Raw genomic sequence first — 16,070 nt, 5'->3', positions numbered from 1 at the left:
ATGGAGACGGCCTCTTCTAGATACGCAATGTTCTGCTGCATTGGCCCAGTTTCATAAGCATTTCCTTTGGCTAGGAGGAAGTCACATCTTGTTGTTGCCATCTCGGTTACAGTCTAGGATCTCAGGGCACAGAAACCCAGCATTTTAATCTGCCCTTTAGACTTCCTAGTTTCGATGAATGCCTTAGATGTAAGATGCCTGGCCAGAGACTTTGAGAAAGGGGGAATGACTTGCACACTGACAGTACAGGAGAGCCAAGAAAACGTGAATCTTGTAGGCAGGTGAGTGGGCAAGAGGTGAGTAGACAACAATGTGTCAAAGGAAGTTAAGTGTTGGTAAGGGCAAAGTGATGCATGCTGGGACAGAAAGTCCCCACTAAAAGTATAGGGCAATAGGCCTGAACTTGCTGAGGCTGAGAGGAGAAAGGTTCTTGGGGTTGTAGTGGATAACTTGAGGAAAGTGTCAACCTGCTGTGCTGCAGCAGTGAAACAGACAAACTCTGAGTTAGGGATTATTAGGAGTAGGATAGGATTGAGAATAAAACAGCCAATATTATAATGGCCCTATACAGATCTATGGTGCAGCCTCATTGGTACAGTTTTGGTCACCGTATCTCCAAAAGGACATTGCAGAGCTGGAAAAAAAATGCAGAGGAGGAAAGCAAGGTGATTCAGGGGGGTTGAACACCTTCTGTATGAGGAAAAGAAGTCTGAAGAGTCTGGGACTTTTCAGTTTAGAAAAGAGATGACTAAAAGGGAGATGTGATAGAGGCTTATGAAATTATGCACGGGATGGTGAAAACTGACAACGGGAACTTTTTCTCCCTCTCCCAAAATACTAGAACTTGAGGGCATCCAATGACGCTGATGGGCAGTGGGTTAAGGATGGACAAAAGGAAACACTACTTTACACAGAGTGATTAGCACGTGGAATTTGCTGCCAGGGGGTGTAGTGGTAGCCACAGGAATAAGCTGTAAAAGAGGATTCAATTAATTCAGGGAGGATAAGATTATCAGTGGCTACAAGCCCAGGTGACTGAGGGGAACCTTCACATTCAGAGGCACCTCCTGACATATCTCAGCCACAGAATAGGCAATAACCACAGCAATTACACTCTCACACAATGGATTACCACTAAGCCTCTGCACCCCAGAGCCAGGAGGCAACATGGAGGGAAGGCCTCAGCCTATGTGCCCTGTGTGAGATGGTCCTGGGCTAGATGGATCATCCATCTGTCTGATCCAGCACGACTCTTCTTTGAGCAGCTTTGCTTATTATACAAATGCCTGGGTGATGTATGTTATGCTTCTCCTAAATTTAAGCTGCTTCTGATTTATGGCAACCCTGTAAATTAATGGCCTCCAAAATATTTATAAATTAACAGCCCTGCTCAAATTTTGCTACTTGAAGTCATGGCTTTATTGTCAGCCCATCTCATGCTGGTTCTTCCTCATTTCTTTCTGCCTTTAAGTTTTCCTAGCATGCACCATGTGAGGCCAAAACAAGTACTTTCAGCTGCCTTTTCACTGGCCGATATCCCCTCAAGACTAGGGACTCTCAAGACTAGGGACTCTCGCTTTGTTATGCCCCAGCACCTACACCAGCATAAGCATTTGAGCTAACACGCACCTGTGCTGGGCCACCTGGTGTTGTGCTGGCATCTGGCCAGGCTCTGAAGGTGTTGACACAACAGTGCAATCACTTTGTGTTACTTTTTTAAAATAACTGTTTGCTGTAGGGAACAGATTGCAGCAGAGCTGAGTGGTTTTGCTTCCAATGAGTGTTTGCAAAGCATTCAGGGTAATCCATTGTGTGAGAGTGTAATTGCTGTGGTTATTGCCCATTCTGTGGCTGTGATATGTCAGGAGGTGCCTTGGCCAGATTTGGACTCTTTTTTTTCCCAGTGGAACCCCCAAAGGGTCAAGCTCCTGGTGCATTTCCCCCTGTGCTTTTGGCATACTCCACTCTGCCTGCCTATTGGCAGAGTGGTCCTCCAGTCCAGATGTCCATGGACTCCACTCTGCCTGCCTATCAGTCTGCTAGAGAAACCCACCACAATCTCCTGGCATCTGTTATACCCAGAATCCCTTTAGTCAATGTATGTACGTGCATGCCACATTTGAAATCATTGAAATCATGATGCACGGGCTTTTGAAATCTGCAGCACTGATTTCTCTCATGTTAGAGTACCTGATCTTGCAAAGACTTGCAGACAGCAACTAAGTCCACTGACTAGAATTTAAGCTGGATAAATGCTATGAAACTCTGGCAATTGTCCTGTCGCCTGGAAATTTCCTTCCCCCCCCCCAAAAAAAAATATTGGAATAAACTTTTCCCCAGAAGTTTCATTTGGTTGGTGCTTTATTTTTAAAGTATGTTTTTTTTGGGGGGGATTACATTAGGGACCCACCCATCTGCCACTTATGGCTGGCATCCACTGTTCCTCTCAGAATTTTGGAAATGCCTGCAGGCTCCACAAGATTGGAGCCCTTAAGACTGCATAGACCAGTGTCCTGTTTTAAAATCAACCTTGAGGTGCCAAATCCCAGAGCCCAGGTTGCTTACTGTGTAGTGATCTCAGGTTGGAAAGAAGGGGGCCTTCTTTGTTCGAAAGGCTACTGACTTGAATGGTGTCCATCAAGCTGGACTGTTATGGCAGGCCTGGTTCAGACACAAGCTTTAGCAAGGTCATCTTCAGTGTGCAGCATGGCTAACATTTTTCTCTCCCCCAATAGGTCTTGAACCTCTTGGCTATGGATAAGAAAGGCTACCGACGTGGGAGTTTCCAGAGCAGCACCAGCGATGAAGACATGGTGGAGGTTGCAGGGGGAACACTGGACTTCTCTATGGTGGATGATGTGCCCCCTCTGGACAGAGAGATGGCGGAAGGTAATGCTGGAGCTGCCTGCAGATGTTCTGTGTCCTTGTCTTTCCCTGTTGCCAGGCCTGCTGGCTGACGTGATCTTTCCTATGCCTGCTGCTAACTTCTAGGACTGCTGAAGTCTAGTCGGTCTTGGGGCTCATTCATAGTGATGGGGAAGAAACTGTCTTGGAGCAGCCCAGAGTAGGCTGCGGTATTGTTTGGAGGTTCACTTATTAGAGAATCAGTCTGTATGCAGTGAGAGCGAAGACCTAAATTCTTGCAGGGCTGTCTCTAGGACAGTTTTGGGAGCCCTGAATTCTCAGCCAGGAGATGCAGTGATGGCCGCAGGAATAAACTGCTTTAAGAGGGGACTAGATAGACTCACAATGGATGCGTATCAGTGGCTACTAGCTATGGTGACTGAGAGGAATCTCGTGCTCAGGGGCACTGATCTGAATCCCAGAGCCAGGAGGCAACATTGGGGGAAGGCCTCAACCCCTCTGCCCTGTTGTTGGTCATCCAGAAGAACTGGTTGGCCACTGTGTGAGCCAGGATGTTGGACCAGAGGGACTCTTGGTCAGGTCCAACAAGGCTCTTCTTATGTTCTTATCCTCCACATTCAGAAGCAGTTAACCTTTAAAATCCAGAGCCAAGAGGCAACTTCAGGCCTCAGCCTGTATGTCCTGTTGGCCACTTTCTTTTGGGCTATGGCCAAATAGTCCCTAATTGTCTGAGTATTTGAACAGTGCCTTAACAACAACTCTGTAAACTAGACTAAGTATTATCTGCACTACATTATTGAAGCTGAGAAAAGTGACTAAGACCTGAAGTGGAAGATTGCTCCTAACCATTAAGCTTTAGCATTCTCTGATGTCCCATTCAGAAGTATCTGGGTTCTTAGAAGCCCCACTGGTTCAGTGGGATACAGAAATGTGGACTGTGAGCAGGACTTTCCACTGGGCCATTTCATGTTCAAGAGTAATGGATGTGAATTTTCAGGCTTCACAGAGCTATTCTTTTGACGTAGGTATCCAAAGCAGAAGCAAAATTACACAAACAGGCTGAATACTTCTGCTCTCAACCCACAGAAATAGCAGCTATTGTCAGCAAAGGGACAGGAGATAGTCCATCCAAAGAATATATTAGAAGCCTCATTGCCAGGCAGGCATCTTTTTGTCTCTTGTGCCCCAGATCCTGTTTTGAATGTTTGCTGTCAACCCTAACATCTGAAGGCTTACTCAGTGGAACTTGGAAATCCATGTCTATTGGCAGGAACAGAATGAGAGAAGAAGAGTTGAACACCCCCTTGTGTGTTTACTGCTTCTGCCCCCCTGTCCTGAAGGTGGAGACGCTGCTTCTGCTGTTTGTTTCCCATAGTTGGAACTCTCCACCTACCACAAGAGGGCAGTTTCTGTTCAGCTTCTCTCAAGTGGCTGCCAGCGGGTGAGCAGAGACATGCTCTGAGCCCTGTCTGTCTGCAGCAGCACTGAGCAGAAGGGAAGGCAGCCCCATACAGCTAGTGTCTTGGTGAGGGAAAGGAGACAGCTGCAGCAGCACCCTCTCCTTCTGCCAGAACCTGCTCCCTCCCCAAAGAGGTTGCATGATTGAGAAGGGAAAGCAGCTTCCTGCTCCAAGGGAGCACCTGTCTTACCCACTCCCTTGCAGGGGTAGCTGCCAAGACTGTGTTGTCTCTGCAGCCAGAAGGCAAGTGGGGAGGGGCAGCCTACTCTGCACTGCTAACCCATCACCAGGAACCAGTGCGTTGTTTTTGGAGGCAGGCACCCATGCTCTGCATTGCTCAAGGGCAGGGGAAGCTGTTTGCTAGGTCTTCCTAGGGAGGCCCACTCCTCCATTCCAGCATGAGGGCTAGAAAACATGGCAGTTCTCCAAGTGGCATCTGGGAGCTTATTCCCCTTCACCCCAAATAGCATAGGAGTGAGAGAAAATCTCTCTCTCTCTCTCTCTTGACCTTCTGGAATCCAGTCACTTTTGCCTCACATCTTTGCCCCACCTGGGCTTCCTTGTCTGCTTGCCTGCCTTCCTTTTGCAATCTTGCATGGTTTTGGAGACTCCGGGGCTCTCGGCTTCTGAAACGCTGCAAATACGGTTTAAAGTGCAGGTGACCATCAACGGAGCGCCCTGTGGCTTTGTTGACTGGGGTGAGTATCTGCCACAGCAAAAGTTGCTCAAGCAGATGTTTAGAGCCCAGCAGCCATTTCATTCTTCAGCCTGCCTCTGGCTTTAAAGGTGAAGCCGCTTAACGATTAACTCGGCCCAGTCACCTGCTTGGGGGAACGACTTTGCACTCTCCGGACGCTGCGTTCCCTTCTGTGGATTTACAAAGAGTTTTTCCAGGCTGCTGCCTTCCTACAGCAGCAGATCGGGGTGTTCTCCGCAGCAGAATCTTCAACCCCGATGGAAAAGCGGCACCCCAGCCCTTTCCAGCTTAATGTCCTCCAGGCATCTGCCGTTGGAACTTTCTACCCAGGTCTGTCATGGGGCGGGGGGAGGGGCCTCCACTGTGTTGCTTGCCCTGGCTGATGTGGCAAGGCGTTGGGGTGGGGAGTATTTTCTGTGACCAATGGGCATTCATGCCACAGGGGTGCAAAGGCATGGATTTGATCCCTTTCCAGTTTCAGGGGCACATGTGCCCTGTCATTTGCAGCTGCGCAGTATCAAAGGCCTGGCATGGACTGAGTCTGCCAGCTTGAGAGGAAGACCTCTGTCGGGAAATTTACCTGCCTCTTCAGGGTCTACTGCTTCCATTTAGACTCTTTCTTGAATGACATCCGCCTCCCCTTAAGCTTACTGTACCTTCTAGGACCTCGACCCGGAATCAGTTGTCTGATCATGCCGCATCAAGAGGCAAAAGCTCCACCCATTCTAGCAGCATCCAGCCAAGTTGTAGTGGAGATTCTGCAGGAGCTTAGAGAGGCCTGGCAGTAGCTAGATTCTGTCACTACTAAGAAGGAGGAGTCCCCACATGCCACACTGTTAGCGCACCCCCCCCCCCCAGTCTCTGATGGAGGGCAGGCCTTACTAATAGTGGTTGACACAACAGTTTAAAATGGAACCTCCATATGCAGAAGCAGGCTACCTTTGATTACTAGGGACAGTCAGTGGTGCTTGTGGGCTTCTGGGAAGTGCTGGAAATCCTTTGCTCTGAGCCTTCCAAGGCTAGCCTCCCAGTCTGCCACATTTCACCCTTCCCTCCAAGCCTCAAGCGAGCCCTGGGCTCTTCTTATACCTTTTCTGCTCTACAGGCTTCTCCTCATATAATGGAGGCGGGATGAATGGCTCCAGCAAGATGATGGATTTTCTGGAAGAGCCACTCCCTGGCGTGGGGACCTATGAAGACTTCAACACGATAGACTGGGTGCGCGAAAAGTCTCGGGACCGCGACAGGCACCGAGAGGTCAGTTGGGGCTTTACTGGGCGACCAGAATGGCTTCTTTTCCCGTCCCTCCTGAGTCTTTCCTTTCTCCGGGCATTGGGGCGGGTGTATTTGGGGAAGCGTTTTGAGAATTCCACTTGCAGCAAAATTGGACATGGCATGGGAGATCTGTCCTCATGCCACCTGCCTGTGGCTTCTGCTTTGACTGGGAACAGGGTGCAGAGAGAAGGTGGCTCTAAGCCTCTCTCCTGGGCTAAATCTTCTTTGGATTGCATATTGGCCGGGAGTGGGGCTAATTTGTTGCATCTGCCATTTTATCAACTCATCCCACAAATGATGGGATGGGAAGAGGTGGGGTGGGAAGAGCCATGGCAATCTGGTCTTGCCTGCAGCCTGCTAAATATGCAGCTTCTCTCTCAAATCTCCTTTTCCAGATCACCAATAAAAGCAAGGAGTCCACCTGGGCTCTGATCCACAGCGTCAGTGATGCTTTCTCAGGATGGCTGTTGATGCTGCTCATAGGCTTGTTGGCAGGTGAGATGGTAAAGCCTAGTGGACAAAGCCTGCCCTTCCGTTTTGCTGTTTTGTCACACTGTGACGCCCAGTCCTTTGAAATTAAAAGCAAATGCAGAGGAACCCCCCGAAGGCCCTGCACCTCCCTATTGGTGGAAGTGGGTGCTGGAGAGAGCGACATCCATTGGGTCCCTGCTTGGCTCTCTTGGTTGCGTGCTGTCCTCTCATCTTTGCTAAACCACTGTTTTTTTAAATGTAGGGGCAATAGCAGGTTTGATTGACATCTCTGCCCACTGGATGACAGACCTGAAGGAAGGTGTGTGCCTGCAGGGCTTCTGGTACAACCACGAGCACTGCTGCTGGACTTCTCAGGAAACCACCTTTCAGGACCGGGACAAATGTCCAGAATGGAGGACCTGGGCACAGCTCCTGACTGGCAACCAAGGAGGGGTTTGTATTGGGAATCAGGGCACCCTGGGTGGAGGCACTGGTGGTGGGCACCTGAATGTGCTCCCAAATCATGTGCCCTGCTTGACTACAGCAAGGCAGAAGCAGATGTAGTTCTGCAAAGCATCTTCTTCCGAGAAGCTTGACAGGGACTCTTCTGTGTCTCTGCCTTTCAGGAGGCCCTTGCTTATGTCCTCAACTACTTCATGTACGTCCTCTGGGCACTGCTGTTCTCCCTGCTTGCTGTGTTGCTAGTCAGAGGCTTTGCTCCTTACGCTTGTGGCTCAGGAATCCCAGAGGTAAGTCTGGCTTCTAAGTTTTCACCAATGAATTTCTTTCTTGGGCTGCATTTAATGAACAAACGCAGAGTGGGATTAGATGTTCCTTGATGGTTTGTTCAGGGGGTTGGGGCTGCCTTCTGTGTTGTTTGCAGGCACATCCTCCTTGCCAGACATGCCCAGTTTTATCTCTTTGAATCTAGTGTAGGAAGTAGACATTCTGGCCAAGGCACCTTGGTGAAGGTGGAAAGAGCAGACCAGATCGGAGAAGAGGGGTCTGAATTTCTCTTACAAGTGGGCCTTTTCCCCTCATTGCTTCCTGACTTGTAATTCCTCTCACTGGGTTCAGTAAAAGTGTAAGTGTAGGAAATATTATGAAGAGTGGTCATCGACTAGCATTCCCTGCAGTACTGTAGAGAGAGCCTATGGCCAATTGATCCTAAAATATTAAAATAGTAATATAAGGAAAGACGATAGGATTTTGCCACATTTGATACAACAAACTGTTTTTGGAGGATTGGATGGTTCAACCACTGATGAAGTCAATGAAAACGGAATTTATCTATAAGCCGTTATGGTTGTTCCTTCTGGTATATAAAAGAATAGTAAAAGAAATTGTATTGAAATTCATTGTATACATTATTACAAACATATTGCCTTGGAAAGGTTCCCTGTTTTCTTCTGTTGATTTTTCATTGTGAACCTTTCTTTTTTCATCTTGAAAAGAAGACGTGCAGAGCACAAAGGCAAAGGATGGGCTGGTGCGGGGTTGTGGTTAGAGTGTCTGGGGGACCCAGATTTCAATCTCTGCTCTGCCGTGGAGTCTTGCTGAGAGGCCTTGACCTGGTCACACGCTCTCAGCCTAACCTACCTCGCAGGGTTGATACGAGGATAAAATAGAGGGGAGGAGGATGAGGCAAGCCATTTTGTATTCACAATAGGATATCAATGAAGTAAATAAACATAATTGGGTTCCTTCCCCTACCTATTGAGCAGGCTTCTAGCCACGTGAGTAAACCTTGTGCAGGCTTCCGCTGTATTTGTGCCGCAGACCTCCTGTATTTGCCTTCCAGATCAAAACCATCTTGAGCGGCTTCATCATCCGGGGCTACCTGGGCAAGTGGACGCTGCTCATCAAAACAGTGACTCTGGTGCTGGCCGTGTCCTCGGGGCTGAGCTTGGGGAAGGAAGGGCCGCTGGTGCACGTCGCCTGCTGCTGCGGGAACATCCTTTGCCACCTCTTCACCAAGTATAGGAAGAACGAGGCCAAGCGCCGAGAGGTAAATTGGGGGCTGCTGGAAGGTGGCCTGGGCAGACTGTACTGCAAAGCGTTCCTTGGACATCATGACGGAGCAAGACGGCTTCCTGAATGGTTTGCAAACAAAGTGTTTGTAGTTCTGGAGCAGGTGGAGCTGCCTTACCTGGACTGCTGCCCTTGTTCTCTTCCCCCTGTGGAGTGTTGATGACTAATGTGCTCTGTGAGAGGGATGCAGCTGTAATAGTCAAAGGTTTGCAGCCACAAGCTTGGAAAGCTCTTCAGAAAGGAGGGGTTGCACGTGTGTGTGTGTGCATAGTACTACTCATCCTGTATTAGTACCTTGGATCTGCTTCAGCATACTGTGGCTCTCTTTCCTCCTAGGTCTTATCAGCTGCTGCAGCTGCTGGTGTGTCTGTGGCCTTCGGTGCCCCCATTGGTGGTGTGCTCTTCAGTCTAGAAGAGGTTAGTATGAAATGAGAGGATCTTTTGTCCTCCTCCTCCTTCAGTGTATGGCAAGGGAAGGCACAGCCTGCTTATCCCTGGGGCTCTTAACTCGCATGAAAGCTCTGTGGCTTCTGGTGAATCAGTAGCTGACGTGCTGCCTTCCATGTTCGGACAAGCAAAGAAATACCAAGTTGGCTGCTTTGGTAAGAGTGTATTCAATTTTTAGTCATGCCATAACGAGATCCAGGATACCTCATTTTAGGATACAACTGACTTCCTTAATGGCTCATTAGGAGTAGGCTGAGTCCATGATCCCCTCCAAACACAAACAATAAAATGAAGACCTTTTAGGCAAGGTGATAATTATAAATCGCATTGTTATATTACCAATAGATGGTGTAAGGATTACTAAGGATACATAAGCCATTGAGGAAGACAGTTGTATCCGAAAACAAGGTGTACCAGCTCTCGTTCTGGCATGACTAAAAATTGAATAAACTTCTGCCATAGCAGCCAGCTTGATATTTCTTCACTTGTCTGGATTTTCAGCTGGTTGGTCTTCTTGCTAGCGACTTCCATGTTCAGAGCAGCTCTGCTTGTGGGCTGTGTGGAGCTTCCACCAGAATGTAAACTTCTAAAGAGTCTTCACCTGGTTGCTAGCCGTTATGGCTGTGAAGACTCAAACTCGCTGTATGTTAGACAAAGTGCTATTAAGCCAAGTAGCTCAAGCCAGGTCTCCAGTGTGCAACCACCAGGACTGAATCTGCCCTCCCTTGTCTCAGGTGAGCTACTATTTCCCACTCAAGACACTGTGGCGGTCCTTCTTTGCTGCCCTGGTGGCAGCCTTCACCTTGCGTTCCATCAACCCCTTTGGGAACAGCCGCCTCGTCCTGTTCTACGTGGAGTTCCACACTCCGTGGCATCTGCTGGAGCTGGTGCCCTTCATCCTCTTGGGAATCTTCGGTGGCCTCTGGGGGGCCTTCTTCATCCGCAGCAACATAGCCTGGTGCAGGAGGCGCAAGACCACCACTCTGGGCAAGTACCCCGTGACGGAGGTGATTGTGGTGACCGCCATCACAGCCGTCCTGGCCTTCCCCAACGAGTACACCCGGATGAGCACCAGCGAGCTGATCTCTGAGCTCTTCAATGACTGCGGACTTCTGGACTCCTCCCAGCTCTGTGAATACATCAATGATTTCAACAGCACCAAGGGAGACGATCTATCCGACCGGGCTGCAGGACCAGGCGTCCGCAGGGCCATGTGGCTGCTGTCTTTAGCACTCATCTTCAAAGTCTTCATTACTATATTCACTTTTGGAATGAAGGTACGGGGGATATTCAATCTAGTGAAACTGTCTAACTAAACAAAATCAGGGTGCGGTGGCACCTTTAAGACCAACAAAGATTTATTCAAGGCGTGAGCTTTTGAGTGCAAGCACTCTTCCTCAATGCTTGCACTCAAAAGCTCACGCCTTGAATCAGTCTTTGTTGGTCTTAAAGGTGCCACTGCACCCTGATTTTGTTTTGTTGTGCTGCTTCAGACCAACACGGCTACCCACATCTGTCTAACTAATGACACATTTTTTTGGAGTGTTTATGGAAGCCAGGCTCTATGAATGCAACATAGCTTGAGTTTGACTGCAAGCCAGAGGCAGACTTAAACACCAAGATGAAATTACGTAAAGGGGAGAAGAAAGGGAGAAATAGCAAAAGGGGGAGAGATGAGCTTGGTGCTTGTTGAATGCACCAACCAAAGGAGCTGAGGGTTCCTGTGACAGGGAACAGCAGGGGGAGAAATGCTGCTGTCAGGGAATGGAGAATGTAAAATTGGGCTCGCAGGGCACACAAAGTGGTGACAGAGGCACAAAGTCCAGGCGGAGGACAGAGAGCAGAGTATCGCAGCAGGAGCAGAGAGGACACAGGAATAGAGGCAAAGCATTACATTATGGTTGTAAGAAAGCATGCGTGGAAGTGGTCGTCCCCTTCTGTGGGACCTAAGAACTTGAAGCAGGGATAAGCAATAGCTTTTGCTGTCTGCAGTGCACATTGTGGAACTTTGTGCAGTGACTTTAGGGTCCCTGGAGGGAGAGCTGCCCAGTATTTCTCCTGCTTCATCAGTAGAACAGATCCAGAGTTAGTTTCCTGTAGATGTGCCCACCTGCCCCAGCAGTTAAAATGCTGCCTTCCTGGAGACTGAGGGCTCCTTGAGGGAGCAGTGACAAACGCATCTCTTTTTCTTGCAGGTGCCTTCAGGCCTCTTCATCCCTAGCATGGCTGTTGGGGCCATTGCGGGCCGGCTGCTGGGAGTAGGGATGGAGCAGCTGGCTTTCTATAACCACGACTGGGGCATCTTCCGCAACTGGTGCAGCCCAGGGGCTGACTGCATCACTCCCGGCCTTTATGCCATGGTGGGAGCCGCTGCCTGTCTAGGTGAGTGTTGGGCAAGTTCACTGCATGGACACGGAGCCCGAGGCTGGCGGGCTGCTGCTTTAGCGACTCTCTGAATCTGAGCTAAAACGCCCCCGACTTATGCAGCTGGAGCAAAGCCTGGATGAGTTTCCTTCCGTTTGCAGGGCAGAGAGCTCCAAAGAAGGAGCTCCTTGTCCTGGTCCTCCTGATCCTTGACTTGTGTCATAAGTTTCTTCTTTGTTCCATGCTACTGCATGTGGGCACCAGATGGAATGTTAAAGGTGTTCTTTCAGTCCAACAGCACGTGATGCTGGGAGTTAAGCGAATGAAGCTCCCAATAATCTTTCTTCCTGAAGAGCAGTCACTTTGGGACTCTGCGTGAGGCATGGCTGGGGCTGGGGAAGGTGGTTTTAACTTATTTCCATGTTGTTTTCTGGCCTGAAACAGCTCCGGTGGGGCTTTTCGATCATTGGGGGTAAAGGTAAAAGGGGTTCTGTGTGTTTGCTCTTCAAATGTGTGAAGGTAAAGGGTTAAATTCCATCTGCTTTGTGGTCCCGTTCTGAATTCAGCATCTGCGTAAATCAGTGTGCAGTTTGGCCCTTTATCTCCACTAATTTACATTCCGGTGGGAGAAAGGATACGGTACTAACCAGTTTTTTTTCTTTTTAATTGAAACATAAATCTCCCTGTTGGCTCAGCATAATCACTGTACATGGTTCCATACGTATTTCTGGGAAATTAAGACCACATGCCTTTAGCATGAAGGAATAGCTGTGAAACCGTGAGGCTCTTTACTCGATCCAAAACTCCCTCCGTTAACTGGAGCCCGAATCAGAGTAGAACACCAATTTTGATTTACCACTAGAAGGTTACCTTCTCTTTCGAAGCAGCCGCCATTTTTAAAGGGCTTTTGAAGAAATTGCTTTAAGTAACACATTGCCGTCGCCCTAAGAATAGCTCTTTGTCCCCAAAAGGAAATCAAAGTTGGGGAGCAGTCACAATTTGAAAAGCTCTAGCACACTTGTGAGTCCTGGGATCGGCTTCGAATCCGGTCCGCTTGTAAGTACTGCTTCACACACAACCCACAATTTGCGTACGGAGTTCACTGCCACGCTGCCACAATTCCTTCATTTATCTAAAACTGGGGGAAAAAATCCTGCACGCTCACCCGAAAAGCTTGGAAAGGTAGCTTATATATATAAAAATAAAAACCGTACTAAACCATATTGACGAGGCAACAGTAAACAGCGGCACGAAGTCACTTTCTGAGAATCACAATCATGAGGCAGTCCAAAGTTCAGGGTTATCGGTTCAATATATTTCTGCTAAGGGCTTGGAGGAGGAGTGTGTCTCTCTTAAGTGCCACTCAGATCTGAACACTCACTCAGGGCAGCTATCCCGCCCCTGAGCGCCTCCTCCAACTGGCTTACCTGTCTGTCCAGCGGCCAGCCAATCGCCTTCCGTCCCACACCCCTGACCACCCCCTCCTCCTTCCACTTCCCTCTGAGGCTCAGAGGCTGCAGATCCCTGCCGCATGAGAGCTGCCTGCAGCCTTTCCAGGTCCTGGAGGGAGGGGGAGGCCGTCCGCAGAGTTATTCCACTCCACCCCTAATCTAGCTCCTGTCATATTCCTGAATGCAATGGCCCCTAGTTTAAAATAAAAGCTGATTGCAAAGAACCAAACTGAATGTCAGAAAAATGTCTGTGGAAGTACATGGCCATGAATTGCAGTAGTTTTAAAGAAGGCTGAAGAGAGCAAGTCTGCATTGGTTATCTACAGATGAACCTCCATGATCAAAGGTTGTATACTTTTGAGTGTTTAGTGCTAGAGCCTTACAGTGTGGATAGACAGTTGCCTCCCTGGCCAGTCTGTAGGCTTCCCAAAGGTTGACCACTGTTGGGTAAGAGATGTTGATCTAGAAAGCCACTTGGTCTATTCCAGCAAGGCTGTTCGTCTTAAGTGAAGGAGACAGAATTCTACCATTCAATTTCTTTGTCTGGTTATATACATGGAAACTTTTGAACTAACTGTGGGTCACTGTGGTCACCAGACAGGAGGCAGCCTGCACTCCTCTGGGGGCTGAATGCAGTTATCAGAAGTTAATCGCCCAGTTAATTTTTTTTTCAGGCTCCTATCTTTCTGCTTAGTTTAAATCAAAGCTAACTTTACTGAGGATGGACTGTACTGTTGCTTTCCCCACCCTGTCTTAGCAAGCTCTGCATGACTCACATAGTTCGTAGCACATGTAAAAGGAAAGGCCCTGCATGTCAGAGGCCTAGGGGCATCCATCTTGCTCACAGCTGCTTTTGCATTGCAGGGGGAGTGACGCGCATGACCGTGTCTCTTGTGGTCATAATGTTCGAACTCACTGGGGGCCTGGAGTACATTGTGCCTTTGATGGCTGCTGCCATGACCAGCAAGTGGGTGGCTGATGCCATCGGCCGGGAGGGCATCTACGACGCCCACATCCGTCTCAACGGGTACCCTTTCTTGGAGGCCAAAGAAGAGTTCTCTCATAAGACGCTAGCCATGGACGTTATGAAGCCACGACGTAATGACCCTGTGCTGACCGTCCTCACACAAGATAGTATGTCCGTTGAGGATGTGGAGGCCATTGTCAACGAGACCACCTACAGTGGCTACCCTGTGGTGGTGTCCAGAGAGTCCCAACGGCTGGTAGGATTTGTCCTCAGGCGAGATCTCATCATCTCTATTGGTGAGTGAGCAGAGACAGGTACTCATAAAAGGGATTGTATACTGGGAAGGGAGGCACAGTGTTGTTTGGGTGTGTTCTCATCTCTGTTGCAGGCTCCTGGGATTCTTTTCCCCTTAGTGAGGATTTCCTTTTCTCTTCTTCCCCAAGCTGTACCTTAAATCAGTGTGGTGCAGTGGTTAAGAACAGCAGTCTCTACGCTGGAGAACTGGGTTTGATTCCCCACTCCTCCTCCTCCACGTGAAGCCTGTTGGGTGATCTTGGGTCAGTCAGTTCTCTCAGAATGCTCTCAGGCCTACCTGCTTGACAAGTTGACTATTGCGGGGAGAGGAAGGGAAGGGCACTATAAACTACTTTGAAGCTCCTTAACGTAGAGGAAAGCCAACTCATTTTCTTAAATAGAGTCATCTTGCATAGGATATTTTTGCTGCAGTTGGTAGAACACCATCTGTAATAGCTGTAGTCTTCAGGCCTGTCCATTTATAGGAAGTGGGTTGAGATCACAGTGTTGACAGAGCTCTCCCATCTGCTGATGCCCACCTCGACCTGTCTGTAAGGGATTTGGTTGTCCAGAAGGATCTGGATTGAAGGGGGCTGGATTGAAGGGGGTTAAGGCAGCCCAAATTCTGCAGCAAAAAACTTATTTCTATGGTCTGTTATAAATGACACAAACCGATGTATATTTATCGTGCTCAATTCTGCCATGGGTGGTAAGGGTGGGCAACAGGGCAAAGAGAAGAAAGCCTCACTTTGATCCTCGTCTGGGACTTCTAAAATTTCCTTCAGGGCCGGCAACATGTTAAGTCCTAAATTCATTACCAATTTCTACACTCCTGCATTATAACAGTAGAATACCTGTAGCCATGTCCAAAACCCTCTGCAGAGGTAGAATCCCAGAGTTAAAAAGCCGTCCTGAAACTCTGCCCATGAGGCTGGGAGTTCAATCCCAGCAGCTGGCTCAAGATTGACTCAGCCTTCCATCCTTCCGAGGTCGGTAAAATGAGTACCCAGCTTGCTGGGGGGTAAACGGTAATGACTGGGGAAGGCACTGGCAAACCACCCCGTATTGAGTCTGCCATGAAAACGCCGGAGGGCTTCACCCCAAGGGTCAGACATGACCTGGTGCTTGCACAGGGGATACCTTTACCAGTGGGTATTGCAAGCAACCGCATCTACGAAGGGTAAAGAATGGTGGTTGTGTGCTCCTCATTTGTTCAGGTCCGTTCCCAACAGCTGCCTCTCTTTCTCTCCCAGAAAATGCCCGGAAGAAGCAAGACGGAATTGTGAGCAGCTCTGTTATTTATTTCACTGACCACTCCCCACCTCTGCCTCCCAGTTCTCCGTCCACGCTCAAACTCCGGAGTATCCTTGACCTCAGTCCTTTCACTGTGACAGACCAAACGCCCATGGAAATTGTGGTGGACATTTTCCGCAAACTAGGACTGCGTCAGTGCCTGGTCACGCACAACGGGTAAGGATAGCACTTGGGGCTTGAGGAGGAGCAGGCTTCTTGGCCACCTCAAGCTCTTTCTGTGCTCTTGGATGCTTCTTGGCCAATTATGTCAATGCGATGGGGCTCGTGTTTACTTCATTTGCACTACAGCAATGAGCATTTGGCATGTGAACTAACAAGCTGAAATGACCCCTTAAGAAGGGTTATCAGTCTCTGGGGCACAGCAGAATCACTAGTTTTTTATGGCCAGTGGGTCCCAGTTAGTCAAATAATTTGTGCTGCTGACATTCCTGGTGA

General features: G+C 48.9%; 1 protein-coding gene across 3 annotated transcripts in view; it reads left to right on the top strand.

Moving 5' to 3' along the window:
- The window catches only part of CLCN5 (chloride voltage-gated channel 5), a 29,900-nt gene that overhangs the window by 12,669 nt on the left and 1,161 nt on the right, over positions 1-16,070 (top strand). For 2 of the 3 annotated variants that reach the window (XM_077308834.1, XM_077308832.1), the window contains 11 exons: positions 2,736-2,889; positions 6,127-6,278; positions 6,692-6,791; positions 7,030-7,220; positions 7,394-7,516; positions 8,569-8,775; positions 9,135-9,215; positions 9,980-10,522; positions 11,441-11,627; positions 13,925-14,323; positions 15,575-15,791. In XM_077308834.1, coding sequence (XP_077164949.1) covers positions 2,754-2,889; positions 6,127-6,278; positions 6,692-6,791; positions 7,030-7,220; positions 7,394-7,516; positions 8,569-8,775; positions 9,135-9,215; positions 9,980-10,522; positions 11,441-11,627; positions 13,925-14,323; positions 15,575-15,791 — 2,336 coding nt within the window. In that variant the 5' untranslated portion in view covers positions 2,736-2,753. Of the gene's footprint in view, positions 1-2,735; positions 2,890-5,166; positions 5,352-6,126; positions 6,279-6,691; positions 6,792-7,029; positions 7,221-7,393; positions 7,517-8,568; positions 8,776-9,134; positions 9,216-9,979; positions 10,523-11,440; positions 11,628-13,924; positions 14,324-15,574; positions 15,792-16,070 lie in introns of those variants that run through there. The other variant, XM_077308833.1, reaches the window with a different exon arrangement.

This window comes from Paroedura picta, chromosome 13, assembly GCF_049243985.1.
Source record: "Paroedura picta isolate Pp20150507F chromosome 13, Ppicta_v3.0, whole genome shotgun sequence".
In the NCBI taxonomy this organism is placed as follows: Eukaryota; Metazoa; Chordata; class Lepidosauria; order Squamata; family Gekkonidae; genus Paroedura; species Paroedura picta.
The sequence above is the reverse complement of the archived record's forward strand: the minus strand, read 5'-3'. Positions and strand labels throughout refer to the sequence as shown.